General features: G+C 40.6%; 1 protein-coding gene across 2 annotated transcripts in view; it reads right to left on the bottom strand.

The window, feature by feature from the left end:
* Positions 1–778: 778 nt before the first annotated feature.
* The window catches only part of LOC145353901 (zinc finger protein 704-like), a 107,450-nt gene continuing 87,850 nt past the window's right edge, over positions 779–20,378 (bottom strand). For both annotated transcript variants that reach the window (XM_080204870.1, XM_080204869.1), the window contains exons 5-9: positions 20,277–20,377; positions 15,589–15,850; positions 10,897–11,001; positions 4,837–4,952; positions 779–3,377 (exon numbers count right to left, since the gene is read on the bottom strand). In XM_080204870.1, coding sequence (XP_080060996.1) covers positions 3,266–3,377; positions 4,837–4,952; positions 10,897–11,001; positions 15,589–15,850; positions 20,277–20,377 — 696 coding nt within the window. In that variant the 3' untranslated portion in view covers positions 779–3,265. The remainder of the gene's footprint in view (positions 3,378–4,836; positions 4,953–10,896; positions 11,002–15,588; positions 15,851–20,276; position 20,378) is intronic.

Below are 20,378 nucleotides of genomic sequence, written 5' to 3' on the forward strand. Positions count from 1 at the left end.
GTTTGAAAACCATTAATATACCATGTTCCTGATCTGCTTGTGGCAGACACACGAGGTTTGATGTTGGGCTTATGTGGTTGTCACTGGGCTGAGATTAGTAACTGCAGTTCAGGTTCTAGTCAGACAATGTCTCCTTTACACTGCACGGCTTTAATGTAAATTGCCCTGACCAGAGGAAAGAACTGTGCATCCTCACTTCCGTGTGCATGCACGTAATTCAACTGTTTGGGACGGCACAGTGGTTAGCACTGCTGCCTCATAGCGCCACGGACCCAGGTTCGATTCCTGGCTTGGGTCACTGTCTGTATGGATTTTGCACGTTCTCTGGTGTCTGCATGGGTTTCCTCCCACATCTGAAAGATGTGCTGGTTAGGCGCATTGACCCGAACAGGTGCCAGAGTGTGTTGACTAGGGGAATTTCACAGTAATTTCATTGCAGCGTTAATGTAAGCCTTACTTGTGACTAATAACATGCTTACTTTTAAGTAAAGTTTGTTTAAGTGTAAAGGTGATTCATATGAATTCTTTGAGCTTACTTGGTTCTACAATAGATCGCATCTTCCAGCAGGTCTTAACTGCTCTGCTCTGGAGTCAGGAGTCAAAGCAGGACTAAATTCAGAGTTGTGATGCCAGCTTTGTATTAATCCAAAGCAAAATTACTTTCCCATGATGTTAACGTTGCTCTCAACTCACCCCGATTAACAGGGCGAAGCTTTGTTGTCCATTAATACTGGTATTCATACCAGCGAGGTTTTAAAATGCATTAAAACTAAACAAGAACGGTTCTGAGGATCTTTATTTCTTGCATTTTTTAAAAAAATATGAAACCCAGCATTACATTGGCACGTAAACCTCAGCAGTAGGCATTGCTGGCCATGTAAGACATGGCACAGCATTACAGGTGTATGTACAGAAATAAGAGGTCCTTTCCATTCTGGTTAACTTAGTAATTATGTTCCTTTGTAAAACCATGAGGATTTTACACCCCCACTGAAAGACAGTATGGAAACAAATGCTGCACCTCTCCAACATTAATAAAAAGCACACTATACATATTATCATCCATAACTTTTTTCATACAAAAAGTGCATTTTTCCCAAAAGGATTATGATTTCTTCACCTGTTCAATGATTAAGTTCTGAAACCAAAGTTGGTACAACTGCTGGTAATACACATAGTCTTCAAAGCAGAAATAAAATTCTCTCTTGGAATGTTTACTGCCACAATTATGTAATACAAAGTTTGGCAATAAAACAAGCTTTGTTGTGGGTTGAAGTTTCCTTTGCATAATGATAATGAAAGTTAACCATTGATCATTTTTTTTCCACATATAAAGGAAAGAATTAATGTAATGAAAGCTGCAAGAGTTAACAGTTTACATTCATTTGCTTATGTCACCAGTTGTGGTCAGAGACCAGTTTAGAGCTATTTATGCAAGATCTATTTTACAGGTAAGCCCTTTTTTTTAAAAAATCAAAGAAAAAAATCCAGTATATAATTAAAAATATTAGAGTCTCTGCTGTTCCATTTTACAGTTGTTATAAACATTTAAATCCTGAGAATTCAGCATATCATAATAAACTGTCCATGGAGAGACTTACTTTGGTATGTTATCGCTAAAATACTACAATATGAACACTGATAAAAACCCAAGAGATATGCCTGATTTTTCCTAACTATAGAAACAAATGGTTCATTAGAGCTGGATTTTGCAAGAATAATGGAGGAGCACAGGATGTCAACACAACTAAAAGGTATCTTCATATCTGAGCATTATAATTATTTTAAAAAATCTGGTATACAAAGCAGTATTTTCTTTGTACAGCATTCAATCAACCCTTTTTTTTTGGCAACATTCAGCATCACTCTGCCATCTACTTCAATACATTTAGACCCTTCAATAAGTGACTTATTCACAGGCCAGTGACTACCTGGATGGAAAGAAATCTTAAACCCTGTATTTAATCAAACTGCTAAAAGTTTTAAGCTGCCAGTTCCATTCACTTGTTAAAAAAATTGGCAGAAACTTATGCCTGAAGACCCGAGAGATAACTGGTGGCAAAAAATTGAATTGGATTTAGCTTAATATTCTGGTACTAAAAAAAAGGTGCAGCATTCTCTGTTGGTCACAGTAATTAACAGTAACCAATCAAGAAAACAAACAAAAAATAATAAGTTGCGGTGGTGAAGCAGATAGTTATGCAACAGCTTAAAAAGAAAAATATTGCAATGGCAACCAGCATTGAAGAATTAACTAAACACTGTGAAAGGATGGTTTTCATACATTCATGAAAATGGATCTCAAGTATAAAACCATTTTCATCAGGTTTTTCTTCTCCTTTCTCAAAATACTCAACTAAAGCTATGCTACAAGTCTTATTTTACAGTGAAGAGACATTATTTACATCTCACATACTTCCTCGCAACTACATCATGTTGCACACTTGGCAACTTCCATGTGTTTCTAGGGTTATTCATTGTGCAGTACAGCCTAGTGCAATTCAACGAGGTTTTCCCGTTGGCACTTCCTGAATTTTCAGGCAGGTCTGACCCTATTTTTAACTTCCAAATTGCTAGCCAAATTTTTTGTAACAAAAAACAGTTTAAAAAAACATATGACACAATATACAAGTGTTTTCACCAAAAAAAACAATTAAAATTTGGTTAAAAGATCCCCCCCTCCGTACACTATCAAAAACCAAAACTGTAAAATTTACATTTTTTTTTGAAATGCAGTAAAAGCAAAGCTTTACAGCAATAAATTCAATTTGCTTCCTTTTCTTTAAAAAAAACTGCATGTGTTTCCTGGAACAATACCGGTCTTATGAGGAACCAATGGTTCAGCAGTGGAATGAAGAATCAGTTCTTCTCCAAGGTTAAAGATTATTTTAAAAGGGGCTAAAATAAAATGAGACGAGAGGGCGAAGGGATAGCAGTCAAAAAGCCCGCTGTTTAAGAATTTAATCAAATTGGCAAAGATTTCATTATTTAAACAGAAACAGCAAAATTGCCAGCTGGTTCAAGTGCCATTAAAAACACAGCAAGTTCAAAGAAAACTGTAAAAGCAAAAACAGTTATCATACTTTAAAAGAATTAATTTTTTTGATTGCATTCACACATAATTACAAGTGCATCATCCAAACAGAATCATGCATTAAGCATTCCCTGCTTTAAAGTATTTGCCCTTTTCTTGTTACCATTGATTGTTCAGGAAACAGCATGCTGTCAAATCTTAGAGTGTACAAAATTCAGAAAGTGCCATATTTCAGTCAACAAACCGCTGGCAGGCCTTCTTCCAGCGACAGGCAGTGCACCACATATCCCTGTTCTCCATTCCGTAAACTTTTCGGCATTTCTTTCCCTCACCCCTAGGCTTCCTGAAAGGAAAGACGTGTAAATGCGTGAGAAGTGATTCTTTAAAATGTTTTTGCTCATACACCTGCTATTTAACTTCTTTAAGAGAAACCCAAGCCACCATATGTTCTTCTCTGACTCAACTATCAGCAACACTTCTGAGAACAGTGGCACAGTGATTAGCACTACTGCCACACAGCGCCAGGGACCCAGTTTCGATTCTGGGCTTGGGTCACTGTCTGTCTGGCGTGCGCACGTTCTCCTTGTGTTTGTGTGGGTTTCCTCCTACAGTCTGAAAGACGTGCTGGTTCAGTGTAGCAGCATTGCTAAATTCACCCTCAATGTACCCGAACAGGTACCGGAGTGTGGCGACTGGGGGATTTTCACAGTAACTTCATTGCAGTGTTAATTTAAGCCTACTTGTGACTCTAATAAATAAGCTTCGATTCTTTGAGGCCTGGTCATTTGTATTTTATTCATTGGCTTCAAGCTCGTGGACAGTTTGAGCCTTTGGAAATTCCACGTACTCCAAGCCATCTCTTCCAAATCTTAAGGTCACAGAGTAGGATACTGAAACAAATGTGATTGCAATACTTTCCACATGTTAAGCGCTAGCTTTGTAACTTATTAACAACACACTACAAAGCAAACTTCTCACTGTCCACCTTCCAGAGAGAGGCAATATTTCAAGTTAGTAAATTTCTCAAAACGGTCATGACAGGAGGTCTGCAAATTTTCACTGCTATCAGACACTTGAATCTGTCATTAGTCATTATTGAATTATGAAGAGAACTGCGGTGGGGGGCAGATGCGGATTATCCACTATTGGTAGGAGGAATGTTGCTTCATTTGCTACCCTTGCTGAACAGTTAAATTTAATAACAGATGTAGTTCACTGACACTATTTAGGACTACAGCAGTGTTTACACTGTGACCTTAATTAACAATTTAGCTCAATTTCATCCACATCTTACTTTAAAACCTGTGGAGTATTTGAAGAAATGGGAAGAAACGTGAAGTAATGGTCTCCATAGACATATACACGCAAGTGCTATAAATACGGAACACGATAATGCACAACAAATTTACAGGGCTACGGGGAAAGGTCAAGGGAGTGGGAGAATTTGATTGCTCCTTCGAAGAGTTGGCACAGAAAAAAAAGGTGGGCTGAAGGGCCTCATTTTTCCCTGTGTCATTCTATGATTCTGCGTCCATATTGGTTTTGTAAAGCACAGTGGAGTTGCTCAATGATTAACGTCAACAGCAAATATCAGTTAAAACCCATTCAAACAATTCGCATTGATTTCCTTTTCCCGGATAATGATGAAGTAATAGTGTAGCTTAAAACTTATTCAAAAGGTTATTAGCTCAAAATTGATTTTAAAAATGCTACAGCAGGTTCACAGAATGTTTTTTTTTGTACCACTCAAATCAAATTCCTTATATCAAACTAAAATATGGAACATAAAATGAAGACAGTACCTTGTTCCTGTCCCTGGTTTAGAGGATGACACGAGAGAAGTATGTACCTTTAAGGATGGGTGAGAAATCTGTCGCTTCTCAACAATACTGACTGGACGAATTTGTGCTAGTGGATCCTAAAGGTAACCAGGGATTCAAATCAGTTCCTAGTTTCCACAACATTACATCAAAAAGTACAAATAAAAGGCAAAACAATGCAAATTGAGAACAAAAACCTGAAAAGGAATAGCCGTGACCGAAATGTTGACATGCTCTTTCTATACAAATGTTAGCTAATCCGCACTGTATTCTATTTTTGATTTAAAAAGTACCATTTGATATTGATGGTTGTATGGAAGATTCATAATCTGGTTGTAACCCAAATGTGAAATTGGAATGCATCATGTGTCAATTAACATCCCTTTTGCATTAGACATTCATTGCTCAGGTTTTCATTAATCAAAAAAAAAAATGCCTTCTGCATATGAATTAGGGGCAGGAGTAGGCCACTGGGTCCCTCAAGCCTGTTCCACCATTCAGTAAAATCTTGGCTGATCTGCTTGGAACTTCAACGGCACGGTGGCACAGCGGTTAGCACTGCTGCCTCACAGCAAACCTGGCTTCAATTCCAGCCTTGGGTGACTGTGTTGAGTTTGCACATTCTCCCCATGTCTGTGGGGGTTTCTTTCTGGTGTTCCGGTTTCCTCCCACATTCCCACAAAGATGTGCAGATTAGGTTGACATTAGTAGGGTAAATATTGGAGGCGGGAAGCGATAGGGCATGGGTGGGTTTATTATTGGTGCAGGCTCGATGGGGCTACTGCCCTCCTTCTGCACTCTAGAGATTCTATGATTTCCTGCCTATCCCCAATAACATTTCATCACCTTGTTTACAAAGAATCTATCTGTCTCTGCCTTAAAAATATTCAAAGGCTCTCTTTCTCAAAAGGCAGTGGAAGCAGAGTTCCAGAGACTCAGGACCTCAAGAGGAAAAAATTCTCAACCTCAATCTTAAATGAACAATTCCGAGTTCTAAATTCTCCAACAAGTCACTTCAAACCACTGATGGTTCCAAGGGTCAACTCAATTTAGTTTCATGTTATCTTAACTACTTGACAATTGCTACTTTAGATTCTTTCCAGCCTCCTATGGTGTTGGACCTGTTGGATAATTGAAGCTACAAACTTAATTTTATTTTCCTCTTCTGACATATCAGCATGAATTTGACAAACCTGACCCAGAAGCAGGTTCCAGCGTAATTTGAACCCACTGGCTGTGATACGCATCAAATATTCTTTCAATTCCAGGGTCTTTCATATATTTTGGCTGAACTTCATCTATCAGAAATGCTTCATATTGGGATTTCAGCCAACCAGGGATAGGAGGTAATCAATATGCTACTGGCAAAATTCAAAAGCCTTCCAGTATTTTAAAAGAGGCAAGCAACATCGTTAATCTCCAGACAAAGATGGTCACAGTTTGCAGATTGGCCATCAGTTCTTCAGGGGGACCAGAGCTCTCCAGGTCCTCTGAAGGCGCAGCAGAAATATTCCTCACGAAGACGAGAAGGAAAGCGCAACATTTGAGAGTCAGCGGCAAAAGACAGCCACACAGTGCCACCTCCACGAGGTGGTAGCTCAAGTTTAATGAACTCTCAGATCCAACGTGACAGAAATAACTAACACCATACACAAATTCAAAGTACTGAAGAAGCTCACAAGCTGTACCTGGAGTTCTGTCAAGGGATCTACAAGAAGCTTGGAAAATTTCCACAAGAAGCTGACATGACCTGCAGCTCACACTACATTAAAATGCTTTAATAGCTTATTGATGTAGTGAAGCTTCCATATGCCCCAAAGCACATCATTCATTTGGATATGTTCATTCACAATCTTTCCATTCATGTGATATATAGAATGTTATTGCTGCCTGCATCTTGCACCATCCCCTTTGTGGTTGCTGGCGGCTGTTTACTGCAGAGTACAGGAATAAAGAGGTCGTTCTCAATTTCTCTTTTGGCGTCGAGTCAGGCTTCATAACATACTTTGGGGTTTCTGATCCGTACCCTCACAGAAGACAGAGGATTAGATTATGTAATCCTTTAGTTGGGAGGGAGTGAACAAGCCCAAAGCAAAGGAGGGTGCACCGCAGAATTATGATATATGGTTCCACAAACGTTCAATCTCTTACTCCCAGCGAATGAAGGGGCAACAAATCCTGAGGATAGAAGCCAGATAATTTTGTGATACCTTTAAGATGTGTATTTATATCATGTTTCTTGTAAGGGATGTGTTTAAAATTCAGTTCCTTTTACACAATGCAGATTTGTCTGCACCAGACAGCTCACCTGCTGAGAATGCAGATGAAAGACTGATCTTAGCTACTGGGAGGTATGTTTTAATCTGAATAAATGCATTTTGTTTATTTTGATTTCTCCCCCCAAGGGTTTCAGAGGAGGATTTTGATCAGGTTGATTGACAGAGACAGCCATGTGTTAATGGGCTGAGCTAAACCTGTGGGGAAAAATCAAGAGCAGTTTTTCTGTCTGGTTTTTGAAAGAAGCAAGGGTCTGTCTCTTTGTCCCGCTCTCTGCTGTATGGGACCTGCTAGGAAAAATCTCTCTCTCTCCCTCCAGAGGTGTTCTGGAGACTCGAGGACTGGCAATCCACGTTCCAGCATGCAAGCCTGTGTGTTGCTAACTGATTTTAAAGAGGGAGTTTAAGCCTACAAGAGGAATTTCTTTTGAATAGGAACCAAAAGGAGATAGATTAGCAGTTAAGAATTTGTATCTTGTCATGTTTAAGTATTTTAATTGGTAAAAGTATTGTTAAAATAAAGTTTGTTCTGATACAAGCTTCCCAGTTAATTGAATTACACTTCGAGTAAAACATCTCATCTTCACACTAACACCAAAACAAAAAAAAAAAAAATTTTTGGCGTCGAGTCCGGCTTAATAACATGCTTTGGGGTTTCTGATCTGTACCCTAACAGAAGACAGAGGATTAGATTTTGTAATCCTTTGGTTGGAGAACCTGGGGATCGCTTCATAAGTCTGTACTTTATTTTAAAGTAAGAAGTCTCACAACACCAGGTTAAAGTCCAACAAATTTATTTGCTAGCAAATCCACAAGCTTTCAGGGTTTGCCCCTTTGTCAGGTGAGTGGAGTGTTCTGTCTCACACAGAGTGTATAAAGGCACACAGAGTTTACATATAAACCTTTATACGCTCTGTTTGAGACCAGAACTCTCCACTCACCTGACAAAGGGGCAAACCCCGAAAGCTTGTGGGTTTACTATCAAATAAACTTGTTGGACTTTAACCTGGTGTTTTAAGACTTCTTACTATGTCTACCCAAGTCCAATGCCGGCATCTCCACAGGAAAAGCATCAAGGAATAGAAGCTACGTCAAAAAGTGTATTTCAGGTCAAACTTGGGTATTAGCATCTAGCAACAGCACGACAAGGGCATTATTGAAGGACTTTACAACTTTGTTGTCCACCATGGGTATTTGAGATACATATGCAGTCAGATCCTCAGAACAGAGGCTTTAAAGGAAAGCTGTAACTCTTTCACCAATGTTCAAACTGCTGTCCAAGAAAGACTGGATTGCCCAGTTTGTGAAGAGGTATATTTTCTGGCAAGAATTGGAGATGGGTTTGTATGAGGCAAACAAAAAGATCCCTAACCTCTTTAGGACCATTATGCATTCTTTATGACAGAATACTTCCATGCTGAGCTAGTGCCTAAGACTATTAGATAGAAGGAATGAATATAAAGGGAAGTGCAATCTCGGAGTAGTAACAAACGTGTCCTCTGCTCAACCTATCAGAAAGTTGAATGGATGATAGAAAACGTGCTTTCTCATAGAATATCTCAATAGGTACAGCTTGCAACTCATTTTTGATCATTAGACTGAAGCCAAAACAGTCACCAGCATTCAGATGCAGCACAATATCAGCTATAGCATGTATGGGCCAAGTAATCTTGCAGCAATTAGTGTACGTTAGTAGTGGCTAAGTGAAGCCTCTGCAGTCACAGTCAGAAAAGACAGAAGTCCTGCACTTAGATAGCACCTTTCATGACCACTAGGTGTCTCAACATGCTTTCTAGCCAATGAAGTATTTCTGAAGTGTAATCATTATTGTAACATAGGTATTGTTTGATCAGCTGGGCACTCCTAGGTTACTGTTCCCACTCTTTCAAAAGCTGGACACTTCCAATGGGAAACCAACTTTTGCTTTCTCTCTTATTCTCATCGTAAATCATGTCAGCATAGCTCAGTAATAGCAACGGTATCTCTGAATTATGATTTGGGTTCACGTCTCACGTTGCAATTTTAATCACAGAATCTGGCCCGACAAATTAGTGCAGCACTTGACTAGGCAGATGGCCTTAGTTTATTTATATGGACGTAAAGATTCTATAGAATTATTCAAAAAGTAGGGAAATCCACCCAATGTTCAGGCCAACATTTATCCATTAACGAACATCACCAAACTAATTTAACTGATAAGTTTCCCTTGCTGTGGTACTTTGCTGAATGCAACGTTACAGTCAAATTTCCCTACGTAATACTGACTACACTTCAGAAGTAATTCAATGATTAAGAATTTGTGAAAGGCACTATAATAAACACAATATTTTAAAATGATTAAAGCAAGTTATGGGCAGAAAAATGTAAATATGGAGGATTATCCAGAAAACCTAAATGAAGCATGAAGGTAAATGGAAAGGACATAAATATCCAAGAATCAACAAAAGAAGAAACTACTACTGCTTTTCAAGAGTTTTGTTTCAACAGATCTGAACCTGGTAATCCTGTGAGCCAAATTATCATCAATAAGGCTTCTGCTACAGGCAAAGGTGTGCCTAAATATACGAATGTCAATATGGGACCTTTTATATGAAGTTGGAGAAAGAAAAACAATTGAATTTTTTCCTCCAACATTTAAAATTTATACAGCTGATTTTGTGCTGCTTATAAAAGGGATCTTGCAAAGTCAAGCCTTTGAACATTTTGACAAGAGGGGCAGAAAAAGCCCGCAGATGGTAGTTGGGGCAGCACAATGGTTAGCACTGCTGCCTCACAGTGCCAGAGACCCGGGTTCAATTCCTGCTTTGAGTGACTGTGGAGTTTGCACGGGTTTCCTCTGGGCGCTCCGATTTTCTCCCACAGTCCAATGATATGCAAATTAGGTGAATAGGCCATGATTAATTGCCCTTTAATGTCAGGGGAATTAGCGGGGTAAATATGAGAGGTTGCGGGGATAGGGCCTGGGTGGGATTGCTGTCGGTGCAAGCTCGATGGACCAAATGGCCTCTTTCTGCACTGTAGAGATTCTACGAATTACACATATATGAGTGAGCTCTAAAACCAATGCCAAAAATGACTCAACCTTGGGTTTGGAGGTCTGAAATAGGGCAAGAAGTCTCACAACACCAGGTTAAAGTCCAATAGGTTTATTTGGTAGCAAAAGCCACCAGCTTTTGGAGCGCTGCTCCTTCGTCAGGTAAGTTCTATTCACAAATAGGGCATATAAACTCGATTTACAAAATAATGATCAGAACGTGAGTCTTTACAGGTAATCAAGTCTTTGAAGTACAGACAATGTGAGTGGAAAAGGTTAAACACAGGTTAAAGAGATACGTATTGTCTCCAGACAGGACAGTTAGTGAGATTTTGCAAGCCCAGGCAAGTCATGGGGGTTACAGATAGTGTGACATGAACTCAAGATCCCGGTTGAGGCTGTCCAAGACTCGCATTCCAACCATTATTTTGTAAATTGAGTTTGTGTCTTTATATGCCCTGTTTGTGAACAGAACTTCCATTTAGCTGACGAAGGAGCAGCACTCCGGAAGCTAGTGACTTTTGCTGCCAAATAAACCTATTGGACTTTAACCTGGTGTTGTGAGACTTCTTACTGTGTTTACCCCAGTCCAACGCCAGCATCTCCATATCAGGTGTGAAACAGGAACAAAGTATTGGAAAAACACAGCAGGTCTGGCATGAGCTGTGGAGAGAGACAGAGTTAACATTCAGAGTCTGGAACTGTTCAAAAACAAGAATGCAAAATGCTCACCTGTGAACCTTTAAAAATTATAGGTGGTGACTGCAATGATATGCTGAACCCAGTACCATTTGGCATGAATTTTGATGATACAGGGATACTCATAGGGGCTGTGGCCTGTAAAATAAGGAAATTTAACTCTTTACTCTTTAAACAACAAAAGAATAAGCTGTGTTCCATTTAGCATCTCAATGGGTTGGAGACATGGATACGCAGAACTGAGAAGGTCCCAAAGTTTAAAAAAAACTACTTTGTCACATCTCTCAAATCTCTTCACAACATATATTCAACTCTTTTCTGAATTTGCTGATGGTATCTATCTGGGTTTGAAAAATTCTTTCACAGGGTGTAAACGTCACTAGCTAGGTCAGCATTCTTACTGCCCATCCCTAACTGCCCTTCAGGTGGCGGTGGTGTGCTGTGTTCTTGAATTGCTGCAGCCTATGTGGTGCAGGTACATCATACACAGTGCTGTCTGGGAGGGAGTTCCAGGATTTTGACCCAGCGACAATGAAGAAACAGCAATGGAATTCCAAATCAGGATGGTGTGTGGCTTGAGGGAGAACTTGCAGATGGTGATGTTCGCACGTATCAACTGCCCTTTTCCTTCTTGGGGATAGAAGTTATGGGTTTGGAAAGTGCTATCGAATGAGTCTCAACAAATTGCAGCAATGCATCTTGCAGACAGTGAATGTTGGAGGTGGTGGATGGGGTGCCAATCAAGCAGGCTGTTTTGTATTGGATAGTATTGCACTTCTTGAGTAGTGTTGGAGTTGCATCCACCCAGGCAAGTGGAGAGCATTCCACCACACTCCTGACTTGTGCCATGTATTCAGTAGACACATCTTGGGGAATTAGATGGTGAGTTACATGCCACAGAATTCCCAGCCTCTGACTTGTTCTCGTAATCACAGTGATTATATGGCTGGTTCAGTTCAATTTCTGGTCAATGGCAACTCTCAAGATGTTGACAGTGGAAGATTTAGTGATGGTAATATTATTGAATGTCATGGGGAGGTGGTTGGGTTTTCTCTTGTTGGAGATGGCCATTGGCTGGTACTTGTGTGGCACAAATATTACTTGTGACTTATCAGTCCAAGTTTGAATGCTGTCCAGGTCTTGTTGCATATGGACATGGACTACTTTGGTATTTGAGGTATCTTGAATAATTGATAATTGTAAAACCATCAGCTAATATCCCCACCTCTTGACACTACGATGGCAGATCATTGATGAATTAGCTGAAAATGGTTGGGTCTAGGACACCACCCTAAGGAACTCCTGCAGTAGCCATAGCAATATGGTTGACTCCCAAATGCCCTCTGAAATGGAAGGTAGTTAGTGATGGGCAATAAAACTGGTTCAGCCAATAAAAAAAATCCTTTCCAAACAAGAATGCCCCGTCCTGTTAACATGGTGATCAGAATAGTACACCACAATATGGCTCTCAAGACCAAATTGTGCAATTTGCTATTAACACCATATAAAAAAAAAACTTACATTTTATCCCTTTGGTACTGCATCCAAAGATCTTGCCTGCTTTTCCTTTTAAATCACGGTGGCACATTGCACTGATACCCACCACAAGTCCTGACTTCCCTCTTTCATATCCTATGCTCTTAATATCATTCATCTTATATTCCCCCTTCCTCGGTCTCACCATCCTAAGATTATCAGAGGCATGCTGCAGGTAAGTGGAAACATTGTCAGCCAGTAAGCAAAGTATAGAGAAATACTCCTTTGCAGAGGGAGAGGGAAAGAGAGAGGCTGAATTGTGGCTGTCCAGCAGTGACAGCCAGGGAATGCTTAACACAAATACTTCATGTGAACTGATATGAAGTTGTTTGCGAAAGTAGAAAGCTGCAAATTTAGACCCCAAGATTTCTTGCCAACCAAACGATCAGCCTGCGGCAAGACCTTTGCCTGTTCAGTGTTTGGGCAGTTTATGTAACAGAACTGAGTCATCTAATTTCAAAATTGGTCACATGCAGCTGTTTTGAATGCAAATAATCCAGGTACACGAATTTTGAAGATCCAAGTAAAATCTAAAGTTTGAAGTGGAATTCAATTTCAGAAATGGTCGCCATCACTGTCAGCTAATGGTCAAACACTACCAGCAGAAAACAGAAGAATCAAGGCTTGTATTGATATACAGTCTTTTATGACTTCAGGACATTCCAAAGCACCTTACAACTACAGAAGTATTTCTGAAGTATAGATAAAGTGGTGGAAATGTTCAGCGGACCAGAAAGCATTAGACCTGCTGGGTACTTCCATCATTTTCTGTTTAGGTTTTAGTTAGTTCAGCACTCACCATATTTTGCCCGAGCACTTTGAAGGATAGTGTAATAAGGTCTCGGAGATGAAAGTTCCTTCACCAGAATTCCTTTATTTATAAGATCAAGCAACACTGTACAGAGTGCTCTCAGTATATAGTCTGCATCCAGAGTGCCAGAGGAACTGACACTCCTATGTACAGAGCATGGGGCTCCCTGATTGGACCATTCATTTGGCTCTTAATCGAGGAATTCATATTCAGGAAGGCCAACCTCAATTGACGAACTGAAATCATTACAGGTAGTTGCTGTTGTAGTTAGCATAGGGATGCAGAACAGCACAATCTACCAACAATAAAGCTTCCAGCTCAGCCATCTAATCACTGCTCTCAACTTAATCACCCTTTCTCCCTTTGAACTTTGGCCATTTTCTGCACTTTGGGCTTTCACACAGGTTTTTTGAGAATAAAATAGGGTAGATAGGGACATCTATAAAGAAAGAAACTGATTTAAACAAAAAACATGAATTTCACTGACACCTGTAGATATTTCTGCAAAATTTTTTTTGAGTTTTTTTTTATGTATCCAAAATTAAGATGTTAATGATATAAATGTGAGTCTTACAATCATGTTGTGGAATAAGACCGTAAAACGTAGGAGCAGAATTAGGCCACTCGGCCCATCGAGTCTGCTCCACCATTCATGGCTGATATTGTTCTCATCTCCGTTTTCCTGCCTTTTCCCCATAACCCCTTGACCCCCTTATCAAGAACCTATCTATCTCTATCTTATAGCCTTCTGCCGCAAAGAGTTCAACAGATTCAGCACTCTTACTGGTGTATGATTGTTCAAAGCATGTTTAAAATTTTCCCTCTCTATTAATTTATTAATCTGTTTTCTATATGTTAGTGACAACACTAAAATAACAGCTGAAGGAACTTCAGATGATCCTGTTGACTGATGGCTTATTTTGGCCTTGACATCCAATGGGGCAAGACAGTTCTATCAATAGATACCAGAGAAAGTATGCATTGACGAAGTTCCCATGGAAATACAAAAGACCTAGGTATAGCTTGTACCCTTTGCAAACAGGATAGAAACTTACACTCTTGCAACTGAAGATTAAAAAAAACAAAATAGCCACTGTAGACTGACAGTGACTTAAAGAGGGAGTTCGAAAAACTCACAGGTTGCAGTTCATTGAAAGAAACCGCAATGGAGGCAGAATCCATACTTTTTTTTAAAAAAAGAAATTAGGTAGTTACTTGAAAAAGTTTAAGTGATCTGAGAGCAAAGAGGATAGATAACACCAAGTGGTTCATGTGCAGACTTGATGGGCTGAGATTAGTTTCTGTGCTTTAATAACCCATGATTACTGTGTTTTTTTTGTACGTGGGTTGGGGCAGATGGGGGTGGGGTGGGGTGGGGTAACAGAGTGCAGAAATGATGTCTGCTGCCTGCGAGCACACTTTTCAGCTCCCGTTTTCTGCACGGCCTCAATCCTGATCAGTAGGATAGAAAAGGAGAGGACATCGAGCGCTGTAGCCCTGATTTTCTCAGCAGTTCTTGCAGCTAAAGGCTCAAAACAAGTTACTGTCTCTAAGACAGTATTTTACCAGAATCTGTTCTAGCAAGACAGAATACATTAATAATTCCTCAGAATCAGCTTACTTCAATGGTAACATTTTTACCTCCATGGTGTGAGTTCAAGTCCCATGTTAAGAACCCAAGGACACTGACCTCGACTGACACTCTTGTACAGCGCTGAAGGATTGCTGCATGATCGGGGCTGCCATCTTTTGAACGAGATACAAAAGTAAATGGATGTGTGGCATCATTTGAAGAGAAGGGTCTGCTCCCAGCATCCTGGATAACGCAGCCCTCTCAACCATTTGCAATGAAAACAGATAGACGAACCACTTCACATTTGCTTTTTAGTATGTATAAACAAACTGCCATGTTTGCTTGCAGGACAGAAAGTAAATGCGTTGCTTAGGAATGTCCCAACAACAAAAAAAATTGCTATATAAAAGCAAGTTTGTTCTTTCTGCCAATGATGTTTGTTGAAATTAATTCTGTTAAATTGAAAATGATCTATTGCAAGTTTAGCTAATATTGTGTCTGATGTTTAAACAAAACCCAAGGTCAGGATTTTACAGCGCCCCCCGCCCCCCCCCCCAACCGCCAAAACCCACTGCCAAGCAGGTTATTAGGGTCCCATCAAATGGAAAGGAGATTTCAATAATCTGCAGCATCCATTGTGGTGGGGTGGGGGGGGAGGGAGAAATGCTATGACGTAGTTGTAAAATTCTGGCCTCACTGCATCAGCAGATTTATACTAGCGTTTGCAGCTTTGAAAACCAGGTGACACGCCAGATGGGAGACGTAAAGAGAGTTTGCCATCTTTTCATTTTTCCTGATCATTTACCTGATAAGCATGGTCAGTGCGTACGTGATACAAATTAGTTGGTGCAGACTGGCTCAAGGGAGTCACCAACTTCTCCTCATTCTTCACCAAAGCTGGATCTGAACATCCAGAATCCACATTAGGAAAAGCTGGTGGCATCGTGGTAGTCGGAGACATTGGTGTAAGGCTGCTCAATCCATCCGTCAATGAGTCCACATCCACATCAACCTCGGAGTAGTAGAAGTCCTCTTCACCATCACAGTGGTCAGAGTCACCATTATGCCTGTAACATATGATAGTTGTATGATCGTAAAGGCTTTGCATCATGCTTTGTCAACTACTTTCATGATTAGCTCAAAAAAGTTACTGTTGAGTTTCTTGCTCAGTCGATGAGATAGTGACAACTTTGCTACATAGAACTGCACAGTTCTCCATCATCTTTATTCTTTTATTTGAAATCAGTGTTGCAGTTTACTCTTCCGTTAGCTCTCTTCAGCTAGCTCCAACATTTCTCTTCCTCAGTTTGGATTAAGTTCCCCTTTGCCCATTCTACAAACTCTGGCAATGCCCTCATCCATTAAGACCTGCCCTCTAGAATTCCTTCCCAAAAATCGTTCATTCCCTGATTCATGCCTTCCCAACTTCAAATACCTGAAACATTTTGGGATCAACTTGGTCCTGTGGAGGATAGGATTAGAATCAAATTTGGAGATTAGGTTTGGCGGACAGGCTTCTTATCACAAGCTTGCAGGAGGTGGATGAATAAAGGCAGTGGCTAACCACCTTATCCGGAGATGGTGGCACTGTGATAATGTTGATGGACTATTAATCCAGAGGCTCAGTTTGGGGAAATGGATTCAAATTTCACTGTGGCAGCTGATGGAATTGAAATTCAATTAATAAATCTGGAACCGAAATCTAGTCCCAGTGATGGCAACTATGAAACTATCATGGATTGTTGTTAAAAAAAAACTGATTTGCTAATATTCCTTAGGGGCAGATATCTGCCATCCTTACTTGGTCTTGTGACTCCAGGCTCTCAGCCATGCGGTTGATTCTCATAAGAACATAAGAAATAGGAGCAGGAGTAGGCCATCTAGCCCCTTGAGCCTGCCCTGCCATTCAATAAGATCATGGCTGATCTGTCGTGTCTCAGTTCCACATTCCCGCCCTCTCCCCATAACCCTTAATCCCCTCGCCTATCAAGAACCCATCAACCCGCGTCTTAAAAATATTTAGCGAGGCAGCCTCCACCACTTCAACGGGCAGAGAATTCCAGAGATTCACCACCCTTTGAGTGAAGAAGTTCCTCCTCAACTCCGTTCTAAACCGCCCCCCCTTTATCTTGAGGCTGTGCCCTCTAGTCCTACTGTCCCTTCTGAGCGGGAAGAGCCTCTCCACCTCTATCCTATCCATCCCATTCATCATCTTATATGTCTCAATGAGATCTCCCCTCATTCTTCTAAACTCTAACGACTACAAGCCTAGTTTATCCAGCCTCTCCTCATAGCTCAACCCCCTCAACTCCGGTATCAGCCTAGTAAACCTCCTCTGCACTCCCTCCAAGGCCAAAATATCCTTGCGTAAGTACGGCGACCAAAACTGCACACAGTACTCCAGCTGCGGCCTCACCAGTGCCCTATACAGCTTGGGAAATGGCCAAGCAAACTGCTCAGTTCAATTTAGGAATGGGCAACAAATGCGGGCCTCGTCCACATCCCACTGAAGAATAAATAAGCGGCCAAGAGGCAGTAATGAGCAATTAAGAATCTGATGAAGGAAATAGGGAGGATTCAGCCAGGATCTTTGATACCTGAGCAGACCTTTGGCAGGAGGTTGGGTGGCCATCAGAGCCAGACGCTCCACACTCCAATGGCAAGGCACCTGCACCCTAAACATTTCCTCCAGACAAGTTTCTCCCTCCATGCCAATGGGGCCTACTGGCTTTGTACGTCTTCACTTGATCCATTTTCTAGATGCATCTGAGGGCACCTCCATTTTGAGCCACCTCACGCACTCCTTTGAGCCTCAGCCACTTCTCCCAGTGAGACCACTAGCCTTCCAGAGGTGCGAGCTCTTTGATAGGACCTGCAGCCATGGTAACCTGCAGATCAGTGAGCAGGTAATTTGCCAATTAGGATCCCGCCTCCCTGTGGCACAGGAATGGTTTCTATTCCTGAACATAAACAACCATCATAAGATTCTGCCCACTATGCCCGAGGTAGCTCTTTGAAAGAGTTTTCCTCCTCTTCCTAATTCTCCAAGCTTATTGAAATTTATCTGTTAGGTTTTTAGGAGTGGCACGGTGGCACTGTGGTTAGTACTGCTGCCTCTCAGCACCAGGGACCCAGGTTTAATTCCCGACTTGGGTCACTGTCTGCGTGGGGTCTCCTCCAGGTGCTCCAGTTTCCTCCCACAGGCCAAAAACGTGCGCGTTTGGTTGACTGGCCATGCTAAATTGACCCTAGTGTCAGGGGGATTAGCAGGGCAAATATGAGGGGTTTAGAAATAGGGACTGGGTGGGATTGTGGTTGCAGACTCGATGGGCCGAATGGCCTCTTTCTGCACTGCAAGTATTCAATGATAACATGTCTTATCAGTTTGTGTCCTCACTTAAGAGATTTTGTATTCAGACCTCTAAATAACTGTTCCTTTCACAAGTTTTCCATTTAGTTTATTATCCCATTTCTTTACATAAATTTTTATTCCCTGTAACAACTGATTATAACACTTTTCCCCTCAGTTAACCATACTCTCTACCTTTTGGGGTCACCTGCAAAATCTATAACTCTATCCTCCATTTCCAATCTTTCTATTATTAAAATTTCACCACAGCAACTGACAGAACACTTCACTCTGGAAAAACCGGTGCTTAAACCCTTACACCAAAAAAAAATCCATTTTATCACTGCTTGCTTTCTGGCTCTTAACCAATTTCTAATCTATCGTGTCACAATCCCTTTAAACATGTCCTTTGCCCCAGGTCATTTTTTCAATGTTTCTCTTGAGAATTTCGCCATACACCTATACTAATTTCATCCAAGATAGGGATAAGCAGCACCGCACTTTTAAAAAAAATTTCAGTACTAGCAAGTCACATGATAGCATCGCGATTGCAATTAATGTGATATGATACAGAATGTGAATGGTAAAGTATTGGCGTAATATTTAAAAATGCAACTAAATTGTGGTGACACTAATTTGGAAATTTTAAATTTCCGAAAGAGGACTGTTAATTTTCCTTTACTCTAGGGGCGGCAGACTAAGTGCAGAAGAAGTGCACTTCTAGAAGCTGCATATATTTACACAGTCCTGTCTGTCCTTTGCCAACAGAAGGAGCATATCCACGCATTACACATTTTCCAATTAAGCAAAGCCTGGTGGACAGCCATTCCCTGGTTCATTCCCCATGGCAATGCCTTGACCAGAGTCAACCTTTCTGGTGTGAATTTGAAACAGAAACTTGGCAGTCAACAGTTCTCTGCTGTATTCCCCATAGCAATGCTTCTACCACTCAGAGTCCACTTGCCTACCAATCAGCACTCTTCCCTTATGCAGTATAAATTGATTTTCCCTTTATGTTTGGTTTCTCCTGTGAGCTATCCTGATAAGTACAAGATGAAAAACTTTGATAGTATGTCTCTTTCTTTTTCCAGCAATGCAAAAAAATTCTCAAAGACGAGGACATATTCAGCACAGAGAAATCTTACTCCAGAAATATGGACAAGTTCCATTTTAGAGTTAACATTTAACCTTAGTATTATCTGAACTGAAGTCAGTTCATAGGATATGCACATTACCATGTTACAATTAATTTTGTTAAAATGGACATGAAAAGCTAAGAAGGGATGACCTTAATACCCAAGAGCTCTTGTGGCGCAGTGGATAGATTCTCCAGCTCTAAGTCTGCAGCCAGGTTTGGGTCCCACCCCAGGACTTGATGGCCAAGGAAAATATGTTTATAACATGGTCAAACAGGTTGTATGCCAACCTGCAAATCTTTCCAACACCAATGACTGGCAGGAGGAGTGGGAGACTCTCCTGGTCAGTCACGCTTGAGGTGAGTGGCACCCCTCAAGCAATGAGCCTCTAATGACAAATTAGTGACCAGTTCCAAGAATAACTAGCTAGGGAACAGATAAAAGTCTGTCTAGTGCACCACTAAGTGGGAGAAGAGAATTGGAATTAACACCTAAACCATCAAGAGTTCAAATCAGTATTAACTGTGTATTAAACTAGAGTACTATAATTAATAGCTTCATTGGATCAAAACATTAAGCTCCCTGTTCAAGGATCCAAAACCTATTTTCAGTAATTGTGCAACAGCAGAGTGGCACCATATGGTCCAGATAATAACATCCAAAGATATCACTGATCCCAACAATGCGAGGAGTTTCAACTGTACAAGAACCCTGCACCACACATATCTTAATAGGTGAAAACTGATTACAGTTTCTGAACATGAAAGCCATTTACCAATTTAGCCAATTAGCCTTGGTTGCACTCAATTTGATATTCAGTTAACACTCAAAGGCATCCAGTCACAAGTAATATCTACTTGAGAAGCATCTTTGTATGCTCATGCAGAGCAAAAGATTGGACATGGTATGATTTTTCTTGAAATAAAATAAAAGATACTCAAGAACAAAGCATCAGGATTAAGGTCATAATGCAGTTTCATCATTTAAATGCCCAAGTTTCAGACCTACCCCAAATGGAGTGTGCGAACGTGTTTCTGAATCCCTGATGACGTACTCAGAACTTTCCCACAATTCTTCCACAAACATTTAAACATGACTTTCATGGAGTTC

The sequence above is a fragment of the Carcharhinus amblyrhynchos genome, chromosome 16, assembly GCF_965287045.1.
Source record: "Carcharhinus amblyrhynchos chromosome 16, sCarAmb.v2.hapA, whole genome shotgun sequence".
Lineage (NCBI taxonomy): Eukaryota > Metazoa > Chordata > Chondrichthyes > Carcharhiniformes > Carcharhinidae > Carcharhinus > Carcharhinus amblyrhynchos.